Consider the following 24486-nt stretch of genomic DNA (forward strand, 5'->3'; position numbering starts at 1 on the left):
TGACATGAACAGACTCATGTATGTGCATGTACACACAAATGTGAGTTACGCTTCATAATTAATAAGCTACCCGTATCTTTAAAAGAAGTTAAGTCCTTGACATACCTATAAAGGAATGTATCAACTACATGTGGACTAAAACCACCCAAGAATCACTGTTAACAGTTTTCATGGAAAAAACTTTCCCTCCTTTTCTAAAATATATCTGACAAGGAATGATAGGCTTAAATTAAAAATATAGATAACTATCTTCCCATTAGTCACTGACACGGTTCAAACACAGATTTTTTGGCAATGCAGCTACCATAATTAAATCCTTAAAACCAACATTCTGCAGATCACAGGATTTTACATCTACTCATCCTAAAACATGTTGATAAGACAAGTAACTGGGAAGAGCCTTAAGAGACTAGTAATGTTCCCCATATCCAGCTGAAATTATTTTTGTATTGCTTCAGAGCCCATCTTTGACAGTATGTTCAACCACAGGCTCTGTATCTTCTTTTTTTCCTGTTAGTAACCCAAAGTAGCACAATTTCACAATCCAGAATTTCAAATGAGATTACTGAGACCTAAACAATGGACTAGTGGAAGGTTATTTACTGAAATAGGAAGCATGGTAATGAAACAGAAAAGTTATCAACGGGTTGATGATGCTTACAATAAAATCCCTCTCCACGATGTAAAATGTCATTTAAGTATTTAATTAAAATGATGCTTAATGTCAAGAGATTGAGATATAAATTAATGGAAGCACATATATCCTCCTAAATTCACTTGCAAAAATAATTTGTAAAACTGTATACAGACAGAATATTGTGGTACATAAATAGGAAGATGCAATATTTACGCCTCAGATACTTTGCAGTTTAGCAATGTTAATGCTTTGTCATATGCAAGCAATTCTGCAGAAAAGCCAGATGACTAAATCAGAGTATAACCCATTCACAGAAGTTTGATGGCTAGAGACAGCAGTCATTTTTAGCACTTTTCAGAAGAAAGACTGACAAAGAGTGTTTACGTAGAAAGACAGACACACATGACTTTCTTTCCCGTTTTCACTCAGGTTCCCCACCTGAAGAGATGATCCATTAACAAAAAATGGTCAGAGGTATCTTCTGTATCATGCCATACAGAATCAAGCTACACCCACCATTCCTAACTATTCTCTGCATACCCTTGAGTCAAACAAACTCTTCCCCACTTTTGTCTGCTCCAGAGTCTATTTAAGAGGGAAAGAAGGTTGAGATGACAGCAACAAAGATATTTCACAGAACACAGAGTTCATAGAAATCAGCAAGAAGTTACTCTGAAGGCCTATGATGCTACAAAGGACAGAATTTAGCTCCTAGCAGTAAGCATTTGGAAGACAACAGTGAATCACAGCTAAGTTACCAAAAATCAACAACTAGCTGTAGTAGTAAAAATTTAAAAAGACATAACTAAAAGCAGCTTGTAAATCTATAAAACTTTAAGGAAAATTCTATTTTAAGCATGAAAAAGAATATAGTTTACAGTGTCGGCAATGCTTCTTTAGGAAAAATGCAAAAAACAGTTTTACTTTTCTCTGAAATAGCCTAAATCCGAAGCCCGTATTATACTCCTGATTGTTATTAGTTCTTCCATTCATTTAGCACTGGTTCTGTGGCTTTATCACTTTTCAGAATAGAACTCAGGGTGGCTTAAAGTAAGCTAAAGATCATGCACTTACAAGTTTTCGTTTCATCTGCTTTGCTTGTGAAGACATTCAGTATTATCAAGAACCAAATTCATAAACACTGCTGAAAACTGTGACATCTCCTGTTACCATACATTACGTTTGTCTGAGTAGCAACTTGATGCTCCATAATGCAAGGGTTAGTATCTATGTTTATACAACCCGTGTCTTTCTAAATAAATATTCTATCTTTATGCATAAAGAGTGTATGAATTATTTAACTGCATTTAAAAAATGCATTTAAGAATAAAACCATGGATGTTGCAGTGTTCTTTTTTTAAGCTGTACACTTAAGAGAATACTCCAGGAGATTAAAATTCTGCGGTGACATTGGGGCATACGTATCATTTTCCTGTGACACGTGTCAAAGATTACCTGCTTCTGTTCTTTCATTTATTTTTCAGAAGAACTGAAGGGTTTATAACCTTGTATGCTGTTTTTAGTAACTGACATGTTGAAGAACACTTGCAGTAAATATGTTCATATTTGAGTATAGCACAAGTGAGCTTTAGAGACAACGAATCTTCTGAGGGCAGCAAGGGTTTCTGGTGCTCCTTTTTAACATAAATATTGCTAACATCTCAGGGCAGCTGATAAATGCATGGTCAGATCTGTGACAGGTGAAAAATTAAGAATATTATATTTTAAAAAGGAAAAATAGAACTGGAATGTGGAAAAAAAAAATAGACAGACACATTTAGACCAAGAATATTGTTTTCATGAAACGACGTAAGTCCTCTTTTAATTGTCTCCTATAAAATCTACTCTTGTTATACCAATTCTTACACTGGAATCATTAACCATAATTGTCACATGACCTTTTATGTTAAAGAGTACTAATGCAGAAACAGAATCAAATTTACTCCTTGCACTGCAAGGACAATTGCTGCTGAATCCATTTAAAAACCAAGACAGAATTTGGCAAAATTGTCATTCAAAATGACAAATTTAAAAAGATAACCCACATTTTACATATCTGCTGCTTCTGCCTTCATTCTATGAAAAAACCCCCACAGTGCAGCTTAACTAGACTAACTTGACTAGGTTTTAATTGCCCATTTCAACATTCACGTTCTTTCCCTGACCCTTACCACTTGTTAAGTAGTTAGATCCTGTCTCAAAATATACGAAGTTTATTTCTCTATGAACACAGATGTACTTCAGAAGCATAAACTTAAAATAAATGGAAAATAATTTCTTCAACTACACAAAAAGACCAAGAAAAAAAATGTATGATGTTGTTTCATACTGAAGTAAAGACCAAAGCTAATTCAGATATGCTTTAAGAATTTTCTGCTCCTTAAACAGCACTAAAGAATATGACAGTCAGCTGCATTTCATGACAGGACAACTAACAGTAATAAAGGTACAGAAAACAGAAATTATCCTAACTGAAGGGGAAGCAAAACTCAAAGAATTTATAACATTCAACTCTAATGATAATTTCTTATCTTGGGTTTTAGAGCATAGCAAGACAGCATAATGTACAACTAAGGAAGCAAATATGTAACATTTTAAATTACTCAAAAGTGCTGGTAACACCCAAAAGTGCTGAGAACAATTCAGAAAACTACAGACCTTTATTCTGGCCTCAAGAATATACAGAAATTTAGGGAAAAAATAAACTTGAAAAAGAGAATAGTTACAGATAAGGGAGTAAGATAAAATGAAATTAAGTGCAATGTGCAAAACCGTAAGAAACTAGGTTAGGTTGTACCAACCTAACCCATTCCTTATCCAACAATGGTAAAAATATTTCTAGACAAAGGAAATAAAACAGTTCTAGTCACACAAGTCTCCTGAATGTTATCTCAACAAATGAAATGTTTGAAATCTGCAAATTTTTTACTGAAGATTTGCTTCAGACTAAAAAGCAGGGCAGCTCCAGCTCAGAGAGGAGATCCAGTTCTCGTACGCTTCCTCCACAGCCAAAAAAGCTAATGGGCTTTCTGTGAGACACAGAAAACAGCAGGAAGCAGACAACATCCTGCAATGTGGTCTGAGGAAACATCTATATGAGGTGCATAGTGGAACTACAGTTTTGGTTTAACAGATTAAACTCTAGTGTAATCTCCATGAGTGACAGTAAAAATATTTGACTCGCTGCAATTAGGGTATGCTATTAGATAAAATGGGTTAGTTAGAGAAGGAACTGGACTTTAAAAAAGACCCCAAAAAAACATGTTTTAAGTCAGTTATAGGTGGATCTAATCTATTGTGGCGATCAATATTATTATTTGTTTCATTGAAGACCACAGTAAAAGAGTTAGGAGTGTGCCAATGAAAATCCATCAATGAAATAACTGTTATGAGGCATTGACTGAAGAGAGGGACGATTAAAACGCTATGAAACAAAACTGGGTATCTTGAGGACACGAATACTCAAAGGACATGAAATCAATAGCAGATAAAAATACTGCATATACGAGAACTAATAAGAAAGTGTGTTACAACTTCACAGCTCATCAGCTGGAAATTGCAAAAGGATCTAAGCATTTTAATTGGTACCTTGGATCTCTCATCAAGAGGACAAAGACAAAGGGCAAACGTGATTCTGCAACACATCAACCCTAATACAGTCAGTACGGACAAGGAAGTACTAATGCCACTCTCCGACAATCGGGTAGGATGTAAACTGCAATAAATCACAGCTAACTTCCAGCTAAGAGAGATGCTTAAAAAAAGCTGCTCACATGAGCAAGGGAATAGAAAGCAAATTTACTGAGAGGAGATTTAAAAACCTCAACTTGTTTTGTCTGGCAAAATTAACAGACAGGATATATGACTGGCATCCACAAATACCTCAAGGGAAGCATCAGGAGAGAAAATAATTATTTAAAATAAAGGACAATGCTGGCATAAGAACAAATGAGTATTAAACGGCCATGAATAAATATACATTGCAAGTTAAGTGTCTAATCATCAAAGCAGCAAGATTCTTGAGAAGTTTTACTTGAGAAGGTGGCATTCAGGGAGTCTTCCTGCAGAAATAGTGGGGAAAAGGCAAATTGTTTTTAAGATGCCACTTGATCAGTTTATAAAAGGAACAGCATAGTAAGCTTGTTTATGAAAAGAACTGAGTCAATGTACCAGCAGGACCCTTACTACCATGTGCTCCTGTGATTTTGTGACATGCTGATCCATATGGAAGTTCCAACCCTTTCTAAAACACCTGCAGTTCATCAATTCGTGCTGAACTATTGCTGATAAGAATTACATAAAGATTAGCAACCAGTAACTTTCAAATCTCATCCTCAATGTCACCCATCAGACTAAGACCATATGCCAGCAGATTCCACAATGCACATTGGATGAGTATGGAAAAATTTCCAGAACTTCCTTTCAGAAGTTCCAGGCACTCAGTGATCACCCTTAAAAACTTGCTTGTATTTCACTCCTTTTTAAAGAAAATTGAAGTCTGCAATATGTTTCTGAAACAGTGAACAGCTGGCTCACACCTTCTTAAAAAACAGAAACCTCCAAAAGAATTGCAGGTTTCACCTGATTTGAGAAAAGAGGAGCAGAATCTAAAACTTATCCTAAAATGACCCCATTATCATCAGCTTAAGGAGGTAATCTGCAAATTCCAGGGCAAGTACCATAACTGGAGTTTGGGAAGAGAGTGTACATGCTACTGAAAGGCTCTAAACTTGCCAGGTTTCAGAGTTCCATGTCCATAAACAAGTAACTGACAGAGAAACCAATGTAAAGAAACAGGTCCATAAATGCACAGAGAATCCAAGAGTCTGGTGAGCATTCAAATAAATGAAAAACAGATTTGTGACAACTGATAAAACAATTCTCGTCATTTAAAAATCATTCTTGGAATCTGTTATTTCTTATTCCTTAGGGAAAGCAGTTAAGCTACACTTTTATTAAGGCAAAAAACTTCAAAATGGACTAGAAAATGCTGTACTTGTCAAACAGGTTCAGCTTCATTCAGCTTTCTCATTTGGAAGTTGATAAAGTACATCTTGGATAAACAAAGCATTTGGGCTGGACCACCATGGTTCAGTGTTTGGTTGTTGGCTGGTAACCAGTGGAATACTCCACAGGTCAATTCTGGGACCTCTACATCCCTCAACATTTTTTATCAACAACTTGGTTGATGAGACAGAAAGCACCCTCTGCAGATCTGTGGACAACACTGAATTAGGGGGAGTGGATGAACCACCAAACAATAGAAGTCCGGTCTAGACAGACCTTGAGAAACTTGAGGCTTGGGCCAACAGAAACCTCATGCAGTTCAACGAGGAGAAACACAAAATTTTGCACCTGGGCTGAATAACTCTGAACATCAGCACAAGCTGAAAACCAGATGGCTCAGTAACAGCCTCATGGGAAAGAACCCGGGGGTTACAGCGGATGCCAAGCTCAGTATGAGTCAACGGCACGTCCCCACTGCAAACAGGGCAAACCACAAACTGGACAACGTTCCTTAGGTTGAACACAGCAGCAGATCAAGGGAAGTTATTCCCCTCCTCTACTTGGCACAGGAGGCTGTAGAAGGAATCCTCTATCCAGGTTTGGGTTGCCAGGTTCCAAAGAGAGAAGAAGAAACAGGAAAGAGTCCAGCAAAGAGCTGCTCAGATGGACAGGGCCATGAGAAGCTGAAGGAGCCAGGTTTGTTCTGTTCGACAAAGGAGGTCCAGGGAAAATCCAACAGCAGCCTACTACCCCTTGAAGGAGTCAGAGCAGTCAGCCAAACTTCTTGCAGTAGTTGCAGGCAGTATATAAAGGACCAAGAGTCACAAATCATAGCTTGGGAGTTTTAAATTGGGCAACAGGAAAAAAGGGGAATGAAGCATTGGAACATGTTACTCAGAGTGGTTGTGAAATCTCCATCCCTGGAGGTTTTTAACTCATCCAAAGCCACTGCTGACCTAATAACCACTGCTAATAGCTATACTTTGAATGGGAATCAAGGAAACAGGATCAAGAGATCACTTTACAGCTTCTATGATTCCACTTGGCTACATCCCACTCCAGCATCATAGTTTTAACCTTGCCTTAACAGATCAGCGTTTTTCTTGTCTTCCTGAATTCATTGGCCATCACTAGCTACTGCAATTACAGTAAACAAAGGCTCCTGCTATCATCACCATTCTTACTAAGAGACAGAGACAACAGCAACAGCCAAGTTCCTTTAGAAATAAACATTATAAGAGTTTGCTTCAGATAGGTATGTTCTCTTAAAACAAAAGAGTTATATTCCTGAAATCACATACCATCTCAGGACTCATGACAAGCTGCTTTCACACGAACAGTTCACATGCATAAGAGAATTCTAGCGCTCCCACAGAAGACCAAATGACCATGTAATTTTGGGGTGAGACTTGAAAAGCCACAATGAACCCTGGAAAAAACAATTGTAAAAAAACCTGATGCAATACATCAGCTAATAAGTCCAACAGCAAGGATATAAATGATTATTGCATACTTGTTTTTCTAGATCTAACATGATACAGGACACCTCTTCAGCAACAAGAAGGGACAACTTTTCTATAACCACATCAAGTTAGCTACAAAAAACAATTCAGATTTCATTTTTACCCCACACAAAATGAAAAACACTATGAAGGGGAAAGAAGAATTGTTATAAAGATGTGGGGTTTGCACCTTCAATAAAGATGTGGTGACTTTGCACCTTCAATAAATCTAACACTTGTTTTGTTAGGAATTAGAAAATACTTAAATCTCAGAACAGTAAGCAAAATAGTTTAAGTTCACTGACTTGAAAAAACATTCTTTTATGCTACACAGCCCTAAAATAAATACTTAAAAGGAATGAAGAATATGCCACTATATCTTGGTTTTCATTTTCCTTCAGATAGAAGTGCTAGAATAAACATTCTTACTAGTTTACGTTGCTGTGTTTTTATGAAGTTAATAACTGAACTGTCAATCAAGGCCTGTATAAATACAGTAGTTAAATACCTTCTGCTTTAGAAGCACTTCTATTTACAAAAGAGCTAGCCAAGATTTCCAAAGGACTGCACAGTCTGGTTTGCTTTGATCTCTTTTAAGTACAAGTTTCTTTATACCTCTTGTTTTGCTATGTATTATACCCCTTGCGTAATCAGGTACGGAAAGAGCACCTGTGTAGAACAAATACTTCAGGAAAAGTGTGACTTAGAGGAATAATTATGCAACACACAGTTCACTAAAATAACTTGTGAAGTCCTTCTCCAAGAGCACTTTTGTTGCTATACTAGCAAGAGAAGTAGGTGTACAAGGGGTTTAGAATAAAAATAGGGGAACATCTCTTAAACCCAACATCACAGATACCACCTGGTTCCTATATCAACACATTAATCAACACTCCACTTTGATATACGTACACCAATGTGTCTGCATATATGCATGTATATAGAACTATATATAAAACATAGTTTAAAATACAATTTATATTTTACATATAAATATGTAAATATATAACAATTATTTTTAAACTTTTTTTAGAAAGTTGAACTGTGTATATGCATGGGTGTGCACATGTGTGTATGTACATACAGAGGTATGCATACACACACATATAAATAAAATTAAGAGATATGTATGTATCTATAGAAAGTCCCCAAAAACTCTGTTCAACCACTGCCTGTTTAACTATTATCTTTAATCTCTTGCAACAAATTTAGCATTGTGAATTTTACCTCCAAACAACCTACATACTTTCTCTCTGTCTGGGAGTATTCTGTGAAGAATAACCACTTTTTCCTTAGTATGGTGAAGTTAATGAATAAGGGCTGTGTACATTATGCATGGAACAAAATAGAATAATTCTATCAATTCATACGAGTGAAAACTTTTATCACCGGAAACTAAATTATCTTCTCATGTGGTTAGCTTTACAGTAATTTTTGTTTCATTGAATACATTTTACTCACACAGTAGAAACAAACATTAACATTATGCCCCTAATTTATTTAAAACAAATGAATGGACAGAAGCTACCTCAGCCAGCACAAGTATTTTTAGGATGTTTCACTTTGGGTGAATCTTCATTCAGGTCACTTTACTGTGTTCATCTTCCTATTTTCTGGCTCTAACTGTAGACAGCATGTTATGAAGATCCTCCCTCTTCAGGAGAGCAGATACACATTTGCACACCAGTGCTTTAAGTGTGTGTTTAGGCCCCAAAGATCTGACTGGGATTTATGTGGGTTAATGTTCTTCTGACTCTGTATATACAAGATAAAATCTTGAAGTAAAAATGGTTCTGTAGATTTTAGGCATTTCAGATAGATACTGACATTGTGTTCCTAACATCAGCAGAAATCATATAGACACAGAGCATCCTCAACCTCAAGAAGAACAGTCCATGTTCTCTGCTACAGGGGATTTTAGATTGTTTTACAAATCTAATCTAAAACTAACAGAATAATTGAAGTAGTAACACAGAGGGAAACCTATTTCTTTAGGAGTTTGTTTTCAATTTGTATCTGTTTCCGCACAAAACTTTCATAAATTTTACCTTCAGTTTACAAGTTAATAGCACCTTATCATCATTATTCTTATTATAAATGCACTTAGAAATAGGAAGCCTCTTCAAAATTATGTTTAAACAAGCATATTGTTATTGAACTATTAATCAGTAAAAGCCGTAATGGTTATGAGTCAGCCTGAACTTTTGCATGTTTTCCTGAGACAGTTCTGAGATTAAGTCTTCTAAATCTGTCAAAGTCAATTAAAAAAAAAAAAGAGCCAGTGCATTAAAAACAAAAAAGTTGAGCAAAATGAATGTGGCCTATTTTTGGCAGACAGAAGGGGGAAGGATTTCTTTTTAACAAAAACAATCCCCTCATAAGACAATGTACTGCACCAAATTCTTAATAATTACTTCGCAAGCATTAACTAGAACAACTAAAATGACATGGAGGGAACAGGCTGCAAAACACAGCACAGAAGGAGCTAGAGGAAAAGGACCAAAGCCATTTAAACGGTTCAGTCAGCTCGTGAAACCTCACCATCACTGACCCAATATTTCACCTGAAAAGCTGCAACAGACCAAGGTTGCCAGAGAAAACCCAGTATGGGTTCACTAATGAGATCCAAGATAAAGCAACCCCAACCCTTCTCTCTGCAGCATGTGGTCCAAGAGATACAGAGCTCAGAGGCCAGTTTTATGAATTGAACCATACTTGTGTTTCCCTGCTGGAGCCAGCACAAGAGGCAGCAGTGATGCAGCAGAGTGCTGAGTCCTTCCTGCGGACCCATCGCTGCAGTCAGCATCCTCTCACACGTAGCTGCACCCTAACTGGCACACAGGACTTCTGCCAGTGGTGCATCTCCAAGTCAGCATTGAGCATTTACAGGCTATAGTCAACCTAAGTATCCCTCTAGTGAAACTCTCTTAAGGGCTATCTGATTTTACAACACTGATGTGCCATTACAGCTTGACCACATTACTGCCACCAAAGTTTCTTTCAGCTTATCCCAAAATAGTACTGGCCACTCCTCTGTTGGCAACACAGATCCATCTCAGAAGTCCTATCAGAGCCCAGTATGATGCACCACAAATGCATAATGAAGTTGCTGTAAAGACTGACAAAACGTCGTTGATGTAAGACAGATTTTTTTTTCAGTTGTTAAGTGAGAAATAGTGGAAGTGTTGGCCTGCCAGATGTGGAACATTCAACAGGAACCATGTAATTACAATGTATTTTATGTACTTTAAGCTACAACTCTAGAGTAGATTAGTGAAAAGGAAGATAATACCAGATTCATTTAATTGAGGGATGATACTATGAAGAGAGAGATTTGCATTAGAACATTCAATTTGCAGTGTTTTCCTCTAACCCTTCACAGCGTAAAATGCAGTTATTTATGGTCTTAAAAACCCTAGTATTCATGCAAAACCTTACAGTACATGTCAATTTAAGAGAAAAAAAAAATCAACTTAGTGTTTTGAAAAGTTAATTTGGTTTTACTCAGTGACCTTAAAGTGTGCAAGCAACCACTTACTGAGAAGTGCTGAACACTCAACTTGCAGCAAAAACAAACAAAGCAGAGGTCAGTCATGCATGTTGACTGTCTCAAAACCAACAATGCATCTTCAAAACCTGTTCATGTCTACATAGTTTTCATCTTATTATAGTTAGAAAGATAAGTTTCTCCTTTCCAAGTGCTTGAAGTTATTGATAGTCATCTACATTTACGGACAGCTATCAACGGAAATAAAAAAACTTACAAGAGGTACTATGCAGATGGCAATTAAAGTTGTTTGTTTCTTTTCAAATATATCTAACCGACATTGAGAACATGACAGCATTCATACTCAATTTCCTAACAGCATGAATATTTACTCCACAGAAACTGTGTGTTAAGTTGATAGCTAAGTATTTTTCTGCATATGCATTTTTCCTTCACTAAAGTTTAAATATACAGGAGCTTCCCCCCTCCCAAAATGGAAATATATACATATATACACCAATTACTTCATGTAAAAATCACCAAGCTGCACTGTACCATTTCAGTCTTGCTTAAAAAGCTGCTTTTTAATTAAAGAGTTGAAGCTTTCCCTTTCTGAAGCCTCCTCCACCAAGGTGAGAAGCTAAAGGAGTTCTCTCCACCCCGCATCCCTTCTTTTAACCCCAGCCTCTACCTGAGGCCATTGGTTATTCTTTCTGAGGATTCTGCAACATTTATATTCCAACTCAAAAAAAATCCATTTTCAGATGAGACAGGGCGATCCTTTTTTATTACTTTGAAGTCTAAAGCTTGTCCTAAGTCAAATGGCAAATTGCCTCAAAGGCAATTTCTGACCATGCTCATCCTTTAAAAAAAGGATAAAAGCCAAAAATACCAGGTATTTTATGAGAAGAGTCTTGTCCAGTAACAAGCAATAGCAGCTCTAATTAGCACTGGACTACAGACCAAAAAGATCTCTGATATACACACATACGTACAGTGCATATATAGACACATATGTATGTGTATGTATGTGTGTAAGAATTTAGGTGAAAGTATCACTCACTACTGTAACTCATTTGGGCAGAAGAGAATTCCTCTGTGATGAGAAATTTATTTGCATTTCAAAATTAATTTCAGTTAACTTCATACGTAAGTTATTTTGACTTTCATGTACAGATCTGCATTAACTATCATGATATATATCCCATTTTACAATGTCTTCATCTCAAGACATCCTAATTCTTCATGTGATGAATACCACAGCTTACAATCAACTAGAGCAAACATTTATTTTAGATGATTTGCAATCTGTAGCAACACTAACAGGAAACAAAATACCCGTGAAAAAATCAGAATTATTAAGCATACACTACACCCCAGCTTCTTGAAAAGTGCATGGAATCAGCAAATCTACATTGTAAATTGACTGCACAAGAAAACTGGAAATGGCTATTTAATCAAAACATGAGAGGCAAAACTCATTGGCCTACAGAACTCACCACCGTTCAAAGTTCTACCTCAATCAATTTGCATTAAACCAAATGCAGTACTCTGGCCTTCAACACGCCCCTCAGAGTGGTCCTCCCAGAGCAGCCAGTGCGAGGATGTGCCGGGAGGCCGGGGTCATGGCAGCTCCCTTTCCAGAGCCATGACTGGGGTGGAGGGCAGGCCCCTGTGCAGCCCTGGTACCTGCAGCACAGGACCAAGCGCTGAATGGCAGTGAGGCCAGGGAAGAGGTCGCAGCTGATCGCATGGTAGCTAGGCAAATGAGGATACAGACCCAGCATCCTCCGAATATGAAGTGACTGGCTAAACTAACATAAATACCTGTGCTGTGAAGGGCTTGGGGAAGGGGTGGTTATTTTCTGTAACGCACATTGTCATGTATCTATGCAGAGCACGCTTTCTGTAACTAAATATAAATGGGCTTATTGCAAAGACTCCTTTCCAACCTTTCCTCACTACTTTGTATTTATGTGGCTAGAATTTCATTCCAAGTCTTATAAATTTGAAATTACCATAACATTTAAGAAAATTATATTCCCAAATCAAGTATACAAAAACTAAACCCTGCTACAGGTAAGTGTTCACAGGACCATTTACAAAATATGAATTATCTGGAATTCAAAGTATCATTTAGCCAAATACACACATATATACACACACAAACACATGCACACATTTACGTATATACACAAACACACGTGCACACCCTTACAGTATCATTAGAAGTTTTGATACAGTCTTTCTCAGAAAGAGAGAACCCAGAGAAAATCTCTTCGTTTCTAACTTTCTTCTCACTACAAAGAGAAACCTCAACCTGTATAGTTGCATGGACCACTGCAAACAGTCCTCACACAACTTCTACCTCTTCTACTTGCAAGAGCTGCACACAGTTATTTTTTAAGTATTCATTTTCCAATATATTATTTCCTTGCCCATGTTAACATTAAAAAGACGCATCAATATTTAATGAAAACAGGATATGACTGCATCTCCTGTAGAGCATGATGTAGAGTAGTCCCTTCAAGCTTCCAGTGAACATTTAAGAGTGAAGTTTGGCATCAGTCCAGAGTTCTGCTCAGGAAATCCCTCTCCTTCACTGCCCCAGTTCTCTGCTTGCCAGTTGTACCGATACAGCTGTTGATGCAAACACATCACAGATGACCCACAGCAGAACTCCACTGACAACTGAACCAGCACAACCAAGCAGCAGGAGCCATGATGTGTAGTAGGTAATTTCTTCAACCTATGTCTCCTCAAACTGCAGGCCAAGTTTTCAGAGAACGGACCTTCTCTAGCATAATCTAGTGTCGCCTTGTCCTCAGATTGAGACAGACAGTCCTGGCTGACCTTCCTAATGCCCCTTGAATGATCACAAAGCCCAGCTCAACATGCTTTCTTGCCTCTGCTCTCCAGTAGGGATGGTCACTGGAAATGTAACTTAAAATGTCTGTCAGCAGAGTTAGGCATCCCCTCACTCTCTTTGTCACTGAGTGAGGGGAGCCCTTTCACACAGCTGTTCCATTGCGAACACCTAAAATGACAGAGGAATGTTTGGAGGTAAAAGAAAAAAATCAAAACAAAACAACTAAAAAAACCCAAACCATCCAGAAATCAAAACAAAAACCCCAAACCATCATTATTTTACATATGCTTGGGGGGAAAAAAAAATTAAAACAGGTTACTGACCAGACATGGGTTATAGTTCATTCAGTCATTCAAACCAATGCTTCACAACTGATCAAGACCATCACTGTGTTGTCACTATGTAAACACCCCATCTGCATGGCAATTATAATGTACAAAATTAACATAAACAGGGAATGGAACACAACATCAGCAGACTAAAAGCAGCAAAAGCCATGATGGGCCTTAATTTTTGTATAAAGGATGCTGTATGTGAATTTTTAGTGCAGATAAAAGGAAAAAAAGGGAAATATAACACAAAGTATGTTGAAGAAACATGGCAGTGGCGTTAAGTTGCCAGTACTGTTCCAACAAAGCTTTCTTCTGGAAGTCTACACAAACCCTCTGCCACCCCAATTGTATCAGTTTCATAGGAAATCTTCTTGAGAAAACCACCAGAAGTCCATCCTTTTTTAGACAGATGCCCAGAATAGCCCAGCAATAAGGTAACGCCCTGTTGGCACAGAAGAGACAGATTTAAACCCCTAACCTAAAATCAGGCAAACTGGAAACCTATGCAAGGTCCTAATGACGGCATCAGAGAGCTGGTCTCTGTCCAGACAGACTGTCCCTTGATGCAAACAGAACATCCTGCAGGCAACAGAACAAGCAGCTCAAACTCAGACGACTTTCACACAAGCTCCTATAGATGCATGTGGCTAAAATGCTAGTCTTTTTGAAGTAAACTGTCAGATCTAAAAGGGGGGGGGGGGGGAATTACTTTGTTTTCATATAAGAATTCTGTTCCGGCAAAAGACTAAACAAAACAAGTTTGGAGCTCCCAAAGCGAAGTGCCCAAGCGCAGCTGCACCCCAGGGATGGGCTGGAGGGAGCTGTGCAGCAACGGTGACACCTCGTGGTGCCAAACCATCGACACACAGACCCTGCCCAAACACAACCCACCTGGAAGCCACCAGCCGGGGTTCTGAGGAAGAAGCTTTAGAAACAAAATAGCCAAGCAACTTCTACATCATTCTCCTCCTAAACCAGTATCTCCTGTGGAGACAGGAGTGAGAAACTTGACATCAAATCTCTGCCTCTGGTTTCATACCTCCTGTCTCTTGCTGACTTGATTTTAGAAGTTTTTTCCTGCTCCCTGTTTCCTGGTATTGACAACTACATGTGGAAAACAGTAGAACTGACTATGTACAATGTTTAATGCAAAATTGCTAAATGAATAGAGGAACAAAAAGAAGCCAGCCCACCTATAACATCTTTTGGTCAAAATGACTACAAAGAAATTACTGTAAACAAAAAGCTTCAGAGAAGCAAGTTGACAGCGTCAGTTACATAACAATTAACATTGTTATTAATGAATTCAATTCAACTGTATAAAAGTTTACTTTCCTTCATTCTAGTACCTCCTATCCCCAATGGCATGCTCAAATACATTGCTTTCTGCAACTTCACAAACAGAAAACTCAGATTATGTATCTCATCACACTGCATATATTTGAGAAGTCAGTTTGCCTTCCTACTGCAGAAGTTCATGTGAAGTTTTTCCCTAGGATACAAGCTTAAAAAAAGCTGAGGTACTTATCTCTTTCAGTAAGTGTTCAATATCAAAATTAAAATAACAACTTTAAATGCTGTTACAAAAACAAAGTAAGAAAGTAAGACATGAGAAACACTTTTTATTGCTCTGCTTGGGTTTCAGGGTTTATCGGAGTGAATTCCATGTTTGGGTGACAAGTGATTTGGGTTTATGACAAAGCATGGATAATTTCATGCAGTAGGGAGACATGATATTTCACATTGGTTTTGGAGAAGAGTTATTTTCTAAGGGAAATCTCCCTCTGATTTCCCACCTGTATTTCTTCCTCACATTCACACATGCATAGTAACTATTTTTTCAAGTGACACCTGAAATGAATTATTTCAAACAGTTAAAATGGCACCTACCTATCATCTAAAAGATGAAAGACTAGTATTGTTCCAAGACATTTAGTTTCTCATAATGTGCATGAAAATTATATTAGCTACATAGATCAACACCAAGGAACCACTGTATAATGAGGAAAAGAAAAAAAAAAAAAGAGTGCAATTTTCAAAGGTAAATTGTAACAATTGCCTCCTTTCATAAATTGCACACCTCGTCCATGATTTGAAAATCCATTGGGAATTTCTGAAACTGTAACCATAATATCCATAGTATGACCACTCTATGGCCCCACATGCTCACCCAGGAGTATCGTTTAATGAGTTTATTCTGCATCTGGGGTTATTTTCACATCCCTACTAGAGAAGGAACCTCAGCTACAGGGCACAGGCATGCTTTATTTGATGCAAAAGCTAAAGGAAGGGGCTGAAGGCCAAAGAAAACATTGAGGTGCTCGTGCACTAACTGGAAGGTGCAGAGAAACAGGAACGCTCAGGACCGGGGAGTTTTAAGAGTCAAAGGAGAATTGTTTTTACACAAGAAAGTGAAGTACTAGAGGATCTGGAACAGGACTACAGAGTTCAAGGGCAAATCCTTGGAAGAGAAAAAGCTTCTCAAGCTGCAATTTTTGGAGCTTGGAAGAGACATTAAAGAGGGACAGGGTGTTCCAGAGTAAGAAGACTAAAGGGAAAAATCTCAAATTAGTAGGGGTGAGATTACCTCCAGGCCTGCTCTAGAGGTAAGGGAACATACATGGGACCATTGCTCCTCTTCTCCTTCACCCCTGTCTCTTTGCTGTCAAGAGCAATAGGGGTAGTTTGTGACGACAAAAGAGACTGGGCATTTGGAAGAGCAGCTAGTATCAAAATCTCTCAGCAACATCCCCCTTCTGTGAAATTGCACATGAGTACAAATTAACTCTCAGTGCTTAACAGCAGATATTTTTGGCCTTATCACTTATTTCTTGGCAGCACAGTTTAAGCAAAGCTACATGTTTTTGTAACATCATCATTCAAATATATCCATAAAGCAAGCAACATTTTCAAATTGTTGTTGGCTAAGGTCATGTTTTGCAAACTTAAAATTTGTACCAAGCGAAGCTTACCTATTTTTTTTTGAATTTTCATCTTTCCCTCTTTTAACTCCAAAAATTCTTGTAATCAGAGCACTAAAAAGAAGTGTAGATGAATTTCTTACCTAAAGGAAAAAGAAAAGAACACGAACTATGTTTTAAAAATTCCTTTGAAATGTACTATTTTTTTTAAAATACAGCCACTACTGTACAGTCGAAAAGAAGAACAGTTGAGTGAAGGACAGAGCGTGCCTACTGTTCAGCGGTCAGCACATTAATTCAGAACATCTGAATTCAATTCAGGTTGGATATTAGGAAGAACTTCTTCACTATAAGAGTCATTAGGCATTGGAACGGGCTCCCCAGAGAGGCAGTGGCCTCACCATCCCTGGAGGTGTTCAAAAAACGTTTAGATGTGGCGCTTCAAGACATGGTTTAGCGGGTTTAGTGGGCATGGTGGCATCGGGTATACGGTTGGACTTGATGATCTGTGAGGTCTCTTTCAACCATAATGATTCTATGATCTTTCCTCTTAATCAAGACGGTACTTTCTTTTTATAAAAACGTCCCATAAAAAAATTTTATTTTTTTTTTTTTTTTTTTTTTTTTTTTTTTTTTTTTTTTTTTGAGATGTCCATCTTTAATACAAGGGATACATCTAGATTTCTAGTGGTTCAGAGCACTCACCCTTATGAATGGCAGATCATAAAGTGTTCTACCTTAATATGCCATATGGAATATTATCTTTTATTGAAAAGCAAAGTAAGGGTGAGAATGAATGTAAATGCAGTCCTTACTAGCTAAGTGCACTGACTCAAAATTTAACAGCGAGATATATTTTTATTTATAAGGTAATCTTTATCCTTACTTTTTGTCAATATCAGTGCTTCACTTCACATTACAGAAAAACAAAACAAAACAAGTGACCGAAACTATGACCTTTTTTGCAGGTCTACATTATTCTTTATTGTACCTTAAAATATTACATGACTTAACATTCCAGAAATCGTGGTACTGCCATTTATATACACAACCAAAGCTTCACTGAACAGTACCACTCTATATTCTGTTAAATTAGAGAGGCAAAATACAGAACCAACTTACTGCCCAGACAGGTGACATAAAACCTAGAATTGCTGCTTGTATTCCATCTGCAACATAAGGCATGATGTTGTCACCTAAACGTGTATCCCTAAACAATGCCCGAAGAATATTTAAAGCATGAACCTGTGGGGGTAGAAGAAATACAAGAAAAATACATATTCATTGGAAAATATCTTAAATTTAATGTATATTAATTATAGCAGTGAACATGCAAAACAAAAATAATCCACATGCATATTTACACCACTGTATTTCTATACTCAAAACAAGAATACTATTATTAAAACAATACATTAAAATGGTATAGCAGTAAATACTGTTAAAAACAATTACAGTTTAAAAATTTATTCCTCTAACTAGTACAGTCCAGGCACTGCAAGCAAAGGCCAGCATTCTTTTTTCCTTAGCTTATCATGGCTGTAAAAATAACTTTTAAAGTCCAGAATCATCTTTTCCAACATTCTTGACATGCTGTAGATACTGTGAGAAAAATAAACTACAACTCACAGGAGGACAATATTAAGCTAAAAACTGACAGGCAGGTTTTCTTCACCATATGGAGCATTTTCTGATATTTCTCTACGCTCTGTAGAGGAAGCTAGTAATCTGTGTAGCTTCACAGACTTTGACAAGGCTACATAAATTTACACCAGCAGAAGATCTGGCAGAGCCATTAGAACATACTTCTATGTATTGTCAACAAATTATGGCTTGCACCTACAAACAGAAAGATTAAGTATTTGATAACAATATTTTGAAGATAAAGATCTTGACTTTAAAATAATTTTTTTTATGCATTCCAAATGTATATATTTAAGTTTTAGAAGTTACTAAGTATGCATAAAATCATTTTTCATGTAGTATTTTATTGCACACAGTATGATTTATGCAACTCATTTATTTACCCTAAATGTAAACAAATGCTTGCTTGTTAATTTCCTCATAAAAAAGAAATTACTCATCTGTTTGTTCAGAAATATACTACAGTCAGCAAACTGATCACATAAATTCAAAATGAGTATGACTGTATTTGCTCTACTAGAAAAACAACTATGAAATTATGCCCAATCCAATTTTCAGTATCTTATGCACTTGCAAATTCCAGTGACTTCAGAACCTCTGCACATGCAAACACATTTTAAAATCTACCTATAGATAATAGAAACAAAATGCCCTTATTAAAAACACACACAAATTTCCTTAACTATTTGAAGTAACTCAAACACTTTTCTGACATTTGCTTTCTGATGAGAGGCTGTATTTTACCTGGGGAATTACACTTGATGATTCATTCAAAGGTGCAGCCAAAGATATCAATTCTTTCATTGTCATTTTCAGCAAATCTGTTTTGCTCTTCTTTGGTTCTGAAGCTAACAAAGCCTACAGAAAGTCAAAAAAACAAAAAAGAAAAGTAAATCAGGTGTTCTTTACTACCAGTTCTGCTCCCCGTTCCTATATTTGCTGTATTACAGCCTAGGTTCTGACCATACACAAAGACTAAAGAAAAATTTGCAAAAAGTAAGTTTCAGTTTTAACTCTTAATTTTGTTCAAAGCCTCTTAGCAGTCAACGTTTCAGAAAGAAAAATTTGCTCATGCACTATCCATCTAAGATGCTTAAGACGCTAAATTTCCTAGTATATAACAGATAATAATTTATCACACACCAAAAAAACTACAATATTTATTACAGTGAAAGTATCTGCCTTATTATACATACTTACATTTCCTAGTATGGACATTTTTTTAGTTTAATACCATACATATTTAAGATGACACAGGCTGGCCAAAGACTAAATCCTGGTTTGCGAAACAGGATAAAACAAGCAGCACATTTTTAAAAGGAGAGAAGAGATGCATCCATCTCCAAACAGTAGTTCAATGGGTAGGACATCCAGCTGAGATGAAAATACTCTAACTTAGTCCTCTAAAATTCAGGACTGGAGTTAAAACAGTCTTTCTCTGTGTAGTAGCTCTTGTTGAATTTGTCCAACTTCGTACAAATGGATAATCGTAAATCACTTATTTCTAATAAAAAATTATTGTCCTTTTGTGTTTTGGGGTCCAGAGTCTGCTCAGCGTCAGTTCAAACAAGATACTTAACAGTACTTTACATCATGTAAGAACAACCAAATGGATCAACTGCAAGCCAAATGAAGTATAGAGGTTAGGCAGAAACCCAGCAGTAGTCACTGTCAGTTTATCAGTACCTTTAACAATGGGAGAAAAGAAATGGAAGGGAAAAAAAGTATTCATGAAGTATAAAATAGAAGAGAAAGAACTGAAGACTAAGATTTCACACCCTAAAAATGTTAAAGCTATAACTAGTATTTTCCCATCGTTTCCTCACCCACTAATTGGAGCTGCACCTTTGTACTATTAGGTAATAATATTTCTATTTTAAATAGGGTATTTAAAATGCTCATAACCTTAAAGGTTACATATTATCATTAAAACAGATGTGTTTTAGTAAAACAAGAAAAGACGTCACAGGAAGCAGATGGCAAAGAGACCACACTGAGGCTTGATTTTATGCATTAATAAAAAAACCTTATTATAGTACTGTTAGGATATGCATTACAACTTGCATTTTTATTACCTAAATGCAACACACTATTTAAGGCTTAAATCATTTTACTGAGTGCTACAGGCACATTCAGAACTACTGCCAAAGTATACTATCACCTCTTTTTACAAGAAAATTACAATTTGAAAATACATTATTTCAGACTAATCCCAATGTTGATTTCAAACCTTCTCTTTAATTGACTAGACTAACTTCATACTCTTCCAGAGCTGTAAAAATAGAAGCATCTGACCTGTTTATCCAACAGCTACGGCACAGCGCAAGCTTTGCCATATGGACTCAGTGATGTAGGCCAACTGCAGACTGCACACATTTTCTGCAATGGGATATGACTGGGTCCACCTAGTCCTTACATTAGGCAGTGTAACTTTTTACATGAAAAATTGATTCAAACATACTTGGTTTTTTTCATATTCTCAGGATTAACGCTAGCTAATGCCCAGTGGATTCGAACTCTGTGGTGAGAATGGGGAAACCAGAAGACATGAAATCACCAAATTCATTTTGCAGACAACTTACAGATATAAAAGGGAAAGATCTTTAACTGCTGAAACTGAAAAGGAAAAATGTCTCTAAAACCAATGGCCTACTTCTGATCTCTGCTGCCTAGGCACACAAACATCTAGCAAAGCCAGGAGCAGGCTGTGACTGATATAAGAGGTCAGACAGAAGCAGGCTGCCTCAACTTTCTCAGGGCAAAATCGAAGTGGAAAACAAGCAAGATGAATTATTCTGGCAGGGAGAGCTTGCTCCCAGCAGTCCCTCAGATTCCTGGAACACGCTTGAGACTATACTTCAGTGAGTGGAGAAAGTTACAAATCGTGTAGTTAATCTTGGACTCCTATCTTAGAAAACTGGCCAAAAATTAAAACGACGGAGGTTAATTTAGGGGAATGCAATCGTGGCCGCTTTAAGGAATGACAGAATGGAAACAGGTTAAGTGTAATCTGCAGGACCAACTCCACAGTGACTGACCCCACAAGGATGCAGATGAGCTGCTACGTACTACTGCAAGGCATTCATTAGGAGGTGGTACTTCGAGGAGAGACAAAGCACTGCCAGCCAGCTGATCAGCTGTCAGTTCTGAACCTGGCAGAAGCCAGAGGCCGGGATGTGCAGAGCTGATGGTAACATGGGGAAGGGGAGTGGGAAGAATGCAGGAGCATAGCCCCATGCTCATGGATACAAGTCTTCAATGACCTACTCATTCATTGCACTCGAGGCTGTCAGTCAACACCAGTTACTGCGACTATTACTTGATCCTGCTTTATTACTGTTGAGGGGACTTCCCACGTTCTTTGTAGTATTTTCTAGGCCACCATTTTACAATTCTATGATGGTCTGTTCATATTTTACCACCCTCCCACTTCGCATGGAAGAAGCACAAAGTTACATGGTCAACAGAATCTTACTTAATCTGTGAAATAATGTATGAATTTGCCAGGATTATTACAGTGGCCACTCAGACCCTAAACTCAGTCTTTTGAAATGCTATTCAAATCTACCTCAGGTCAAAAATCTCAAGGGTCAATAGAACTGCAGCACTAAACAGCATTAAACATGGTTTAATTACACAAGGCTTCTTGGTTGCACAAAGGCAATCAAAATCTATACATAAAAAAAGTAACTGTTTGACCAAAAGTGGTTGAAGTAAGAATAATAAATAAATACGTAAGTGTATTCACCAGAAAGGACATAAAAAAAAAAAATTAAGTCAGAAGTAGTAACATTAGTTGGTACCTGTATATAGAATGGAATTCCTGCACTACGTCTGGTTGCACATAGTGTAGATGAAGGATCACAAGATTTGATTTCTTCTAACACACAGCTTAGCCACTGCTCTGGCATCTTCCGCAGACTCTCACTGTTACATCTACATGAAACAAATACATAAGAGATATGAAACAAATACATAAGAAACTAGGACAGAGTCAAAGAAAGTATTTAGTGACTGTAAGAAACATTTCTTACTATATTTGAGTATCTCCAAGCATATATGCAGATTTTTTTAAAAAAGACAGAAATTAAAAGAGGAATTATACGCTTTACCAATGTTGGTACAAATTATATTAACCCTACTTATTAAGTGCCACTAGGAAAAGATATTTCGCTGAACAGAAAACACGATTCTGTGCTTCAGCACTGCAACTGTTCTTCTCTGCCAAGAGCTATTATCCTGTTCTGGAGAAGAAAACAAAGACATATGCACATCAGACACTGTGTAGGAAGTGACACTTCACAAATTCATGTCTTTGTTGTCACACAGTAGCTGATGCGTGACCTTTACATTAACTAACGTGTACAATCATGATTGTAACCATACAAAACAAAACTGAAGCCCCTCACAGTAAGTACATATTATGTAAATAACCCTGCAAACCTCAGAGCAGTAGAAAGAATGAAAACCAAGACATACTGCTCTTTTTAAAATACTAGATGAGTCAAACTTTTGGTAAAGCACCTAAATTGCTCTCCTATCATTGAATACTCCTCTTTTGCAGTTATAAAACTCAGCATTGCCTGAAAGCAAAGGACTTCCAAGGACAAGGAGAACTCAAGTCTACTTCAATTGCTGGTGCTGATCAGTTCAATGAAAGGTACCACATTCAGTGTGCAAGACCAGCTCATTAATCTTATGTCAATGTTCGAAAAGGATCATTCAATGTTATGAAAATGTCACACTGGTTTGACACATGATTCAGAGTAGAAGAAAGAACTAATCACTGTGGGCAATACAATGGCAATTATCTCAACCATGCAGGACTTGCCTTACCTAATCACAAATTTAATAGTTTGTATTTTTAAGTAGTGAGACCTTAAAGTAAGACTACAATCAAGTCTTCTACCTAGGTGACTGAAATAAAGAATTTAAAAGAAAAGCTAAAAGGCAGCAGGTACTGATGTGAAAACTAAAATCTAATGGAAGGTCTACACCTATTCTCTCCTTCTAAAAACCTGATACTGAACAACAAATGAGGCTTTAATCTGTAGTGAAATCTTCCTTTCCTTGCTTTACAAAATAAACAGAAAACTAGTAAAGCAGAAAACAGAGGTCACAGGAAGTGCCTGACAGGTCAGCAGAAGACACAACAGACTTCTTACTCTTCAGTAACTCCCTTGGGATTTCCACCACAGGTTTCCCTGCCAGGCCATCTCCCCATTTTTTAAGGGCAGCACCTCTTCAAAACAGCAGCCAACATGTGAACCATCAGTCCAGAATGCAAGTGAAACATGGCTTCACAAGGGGTATGTCACTTCATACCACAGCATAAAAGAAAGGCACTTCCTGCCCCAAGCCTGTGACAGAAGCAACCAAAATAATCTGGAACCTAATGCTGAGTTCTCTTTGCTTTGAGTTTTGTCTTTCGGCTCCTGATAATTAGCTCCCACTGCTTACTTTCAGGACATGTTCCTTTGCTCACTTTTGGGCATACAAGGAGGATGCAACTCTATGGTTGAGACTGCCCAAAACTTCTCATGGATCTCCTCCATGGGTCTCTGCAGCTGGATTATACTTCCCAGTTCTCTTCATCCACGTCAACATGTACTGCAAAAGCTACTACTTCCGATCATGTCTCTGGCTGGTCCTACCTCCCTAGCTAAGCAGAATTTAAATGACTTAGTCTAGTCATGCAAAGAATAGTGCTCATCTCTCTTCAGTATGTTATCTAAGTATTGAAATAAACATCCCACGAGACATAGTCACATCTGCTGTGGTGCAGAAGAACACAAAGTAAAGCATTAAGGAAATATTTAAAAGTTGCTACATAGCATACCAAATATTTTATTCTTAAGTAAACTGAAGGGTTTTTTCCCTTTCAGTAGTAGCAGAATGAAACCCAATAAACTTCAGACTCCCTTAAAACTGTATTGCTTTGATCTTGCCACAAGTAATTCTACCTTGTTCAGTCACCCACCAAGGCGCTTTTTTTTTTTTTTAAAAAAAGGTGAAAGAGTTATTGCTTTAAAGTTAGGAACATTAGAGACTATTGACTTTGCAATGGAGATGACTACTCCCTTAAAT

At 37.3% G+C, this 24486-nt stretch overlaps 1 protein-coding gene across 1 annotated transcript in view; it reads right to left on the reverse strand.

Annotated features, from left to right (window-relative positions):
* The window catches only part of THADA (thyroid adenoma associated), a 161053-nt gene that overhangs the window by 108744 nt on the left and 27823 nt on the right, over positions 1–24486 (reverse strand). Inside the window, exons 22-25 of the mRNA XM_009709470.1 lie at positions 22203–22335; positions 19144–19257; positions 17878–18000; positions 16807–16898 (exon numbers count right to left, since the gene is read on the reverse strand). Of these exons, the coding sequence (XP_009707772.1) occupies positions 16807–16898; positions 17878–18000; positions 19144–19257; positions 22203–22335 (462 nt within the window). The remainder of the gene's footprint in view (positions 1–16806; positions 16899–17877; positions 18001–19143; positions 19258–22202; positions 22336–24486) is intronic.

Source organism: Cariama cristata, unplaced genomic scaffold, assembly GCF_000690535.1.
Source record: "Cariama cristata isolate BGI_N322 unplaced genomic scaffold, ASM69053v1 scaffold11771, whole genome shotgun sequence".
NCBI classification, from domain to species: Eukaryota; Metazoa; Chordata; class Aves; order Cariamiformes; family Cariamidae; genus Cariama; species Cariama cristata.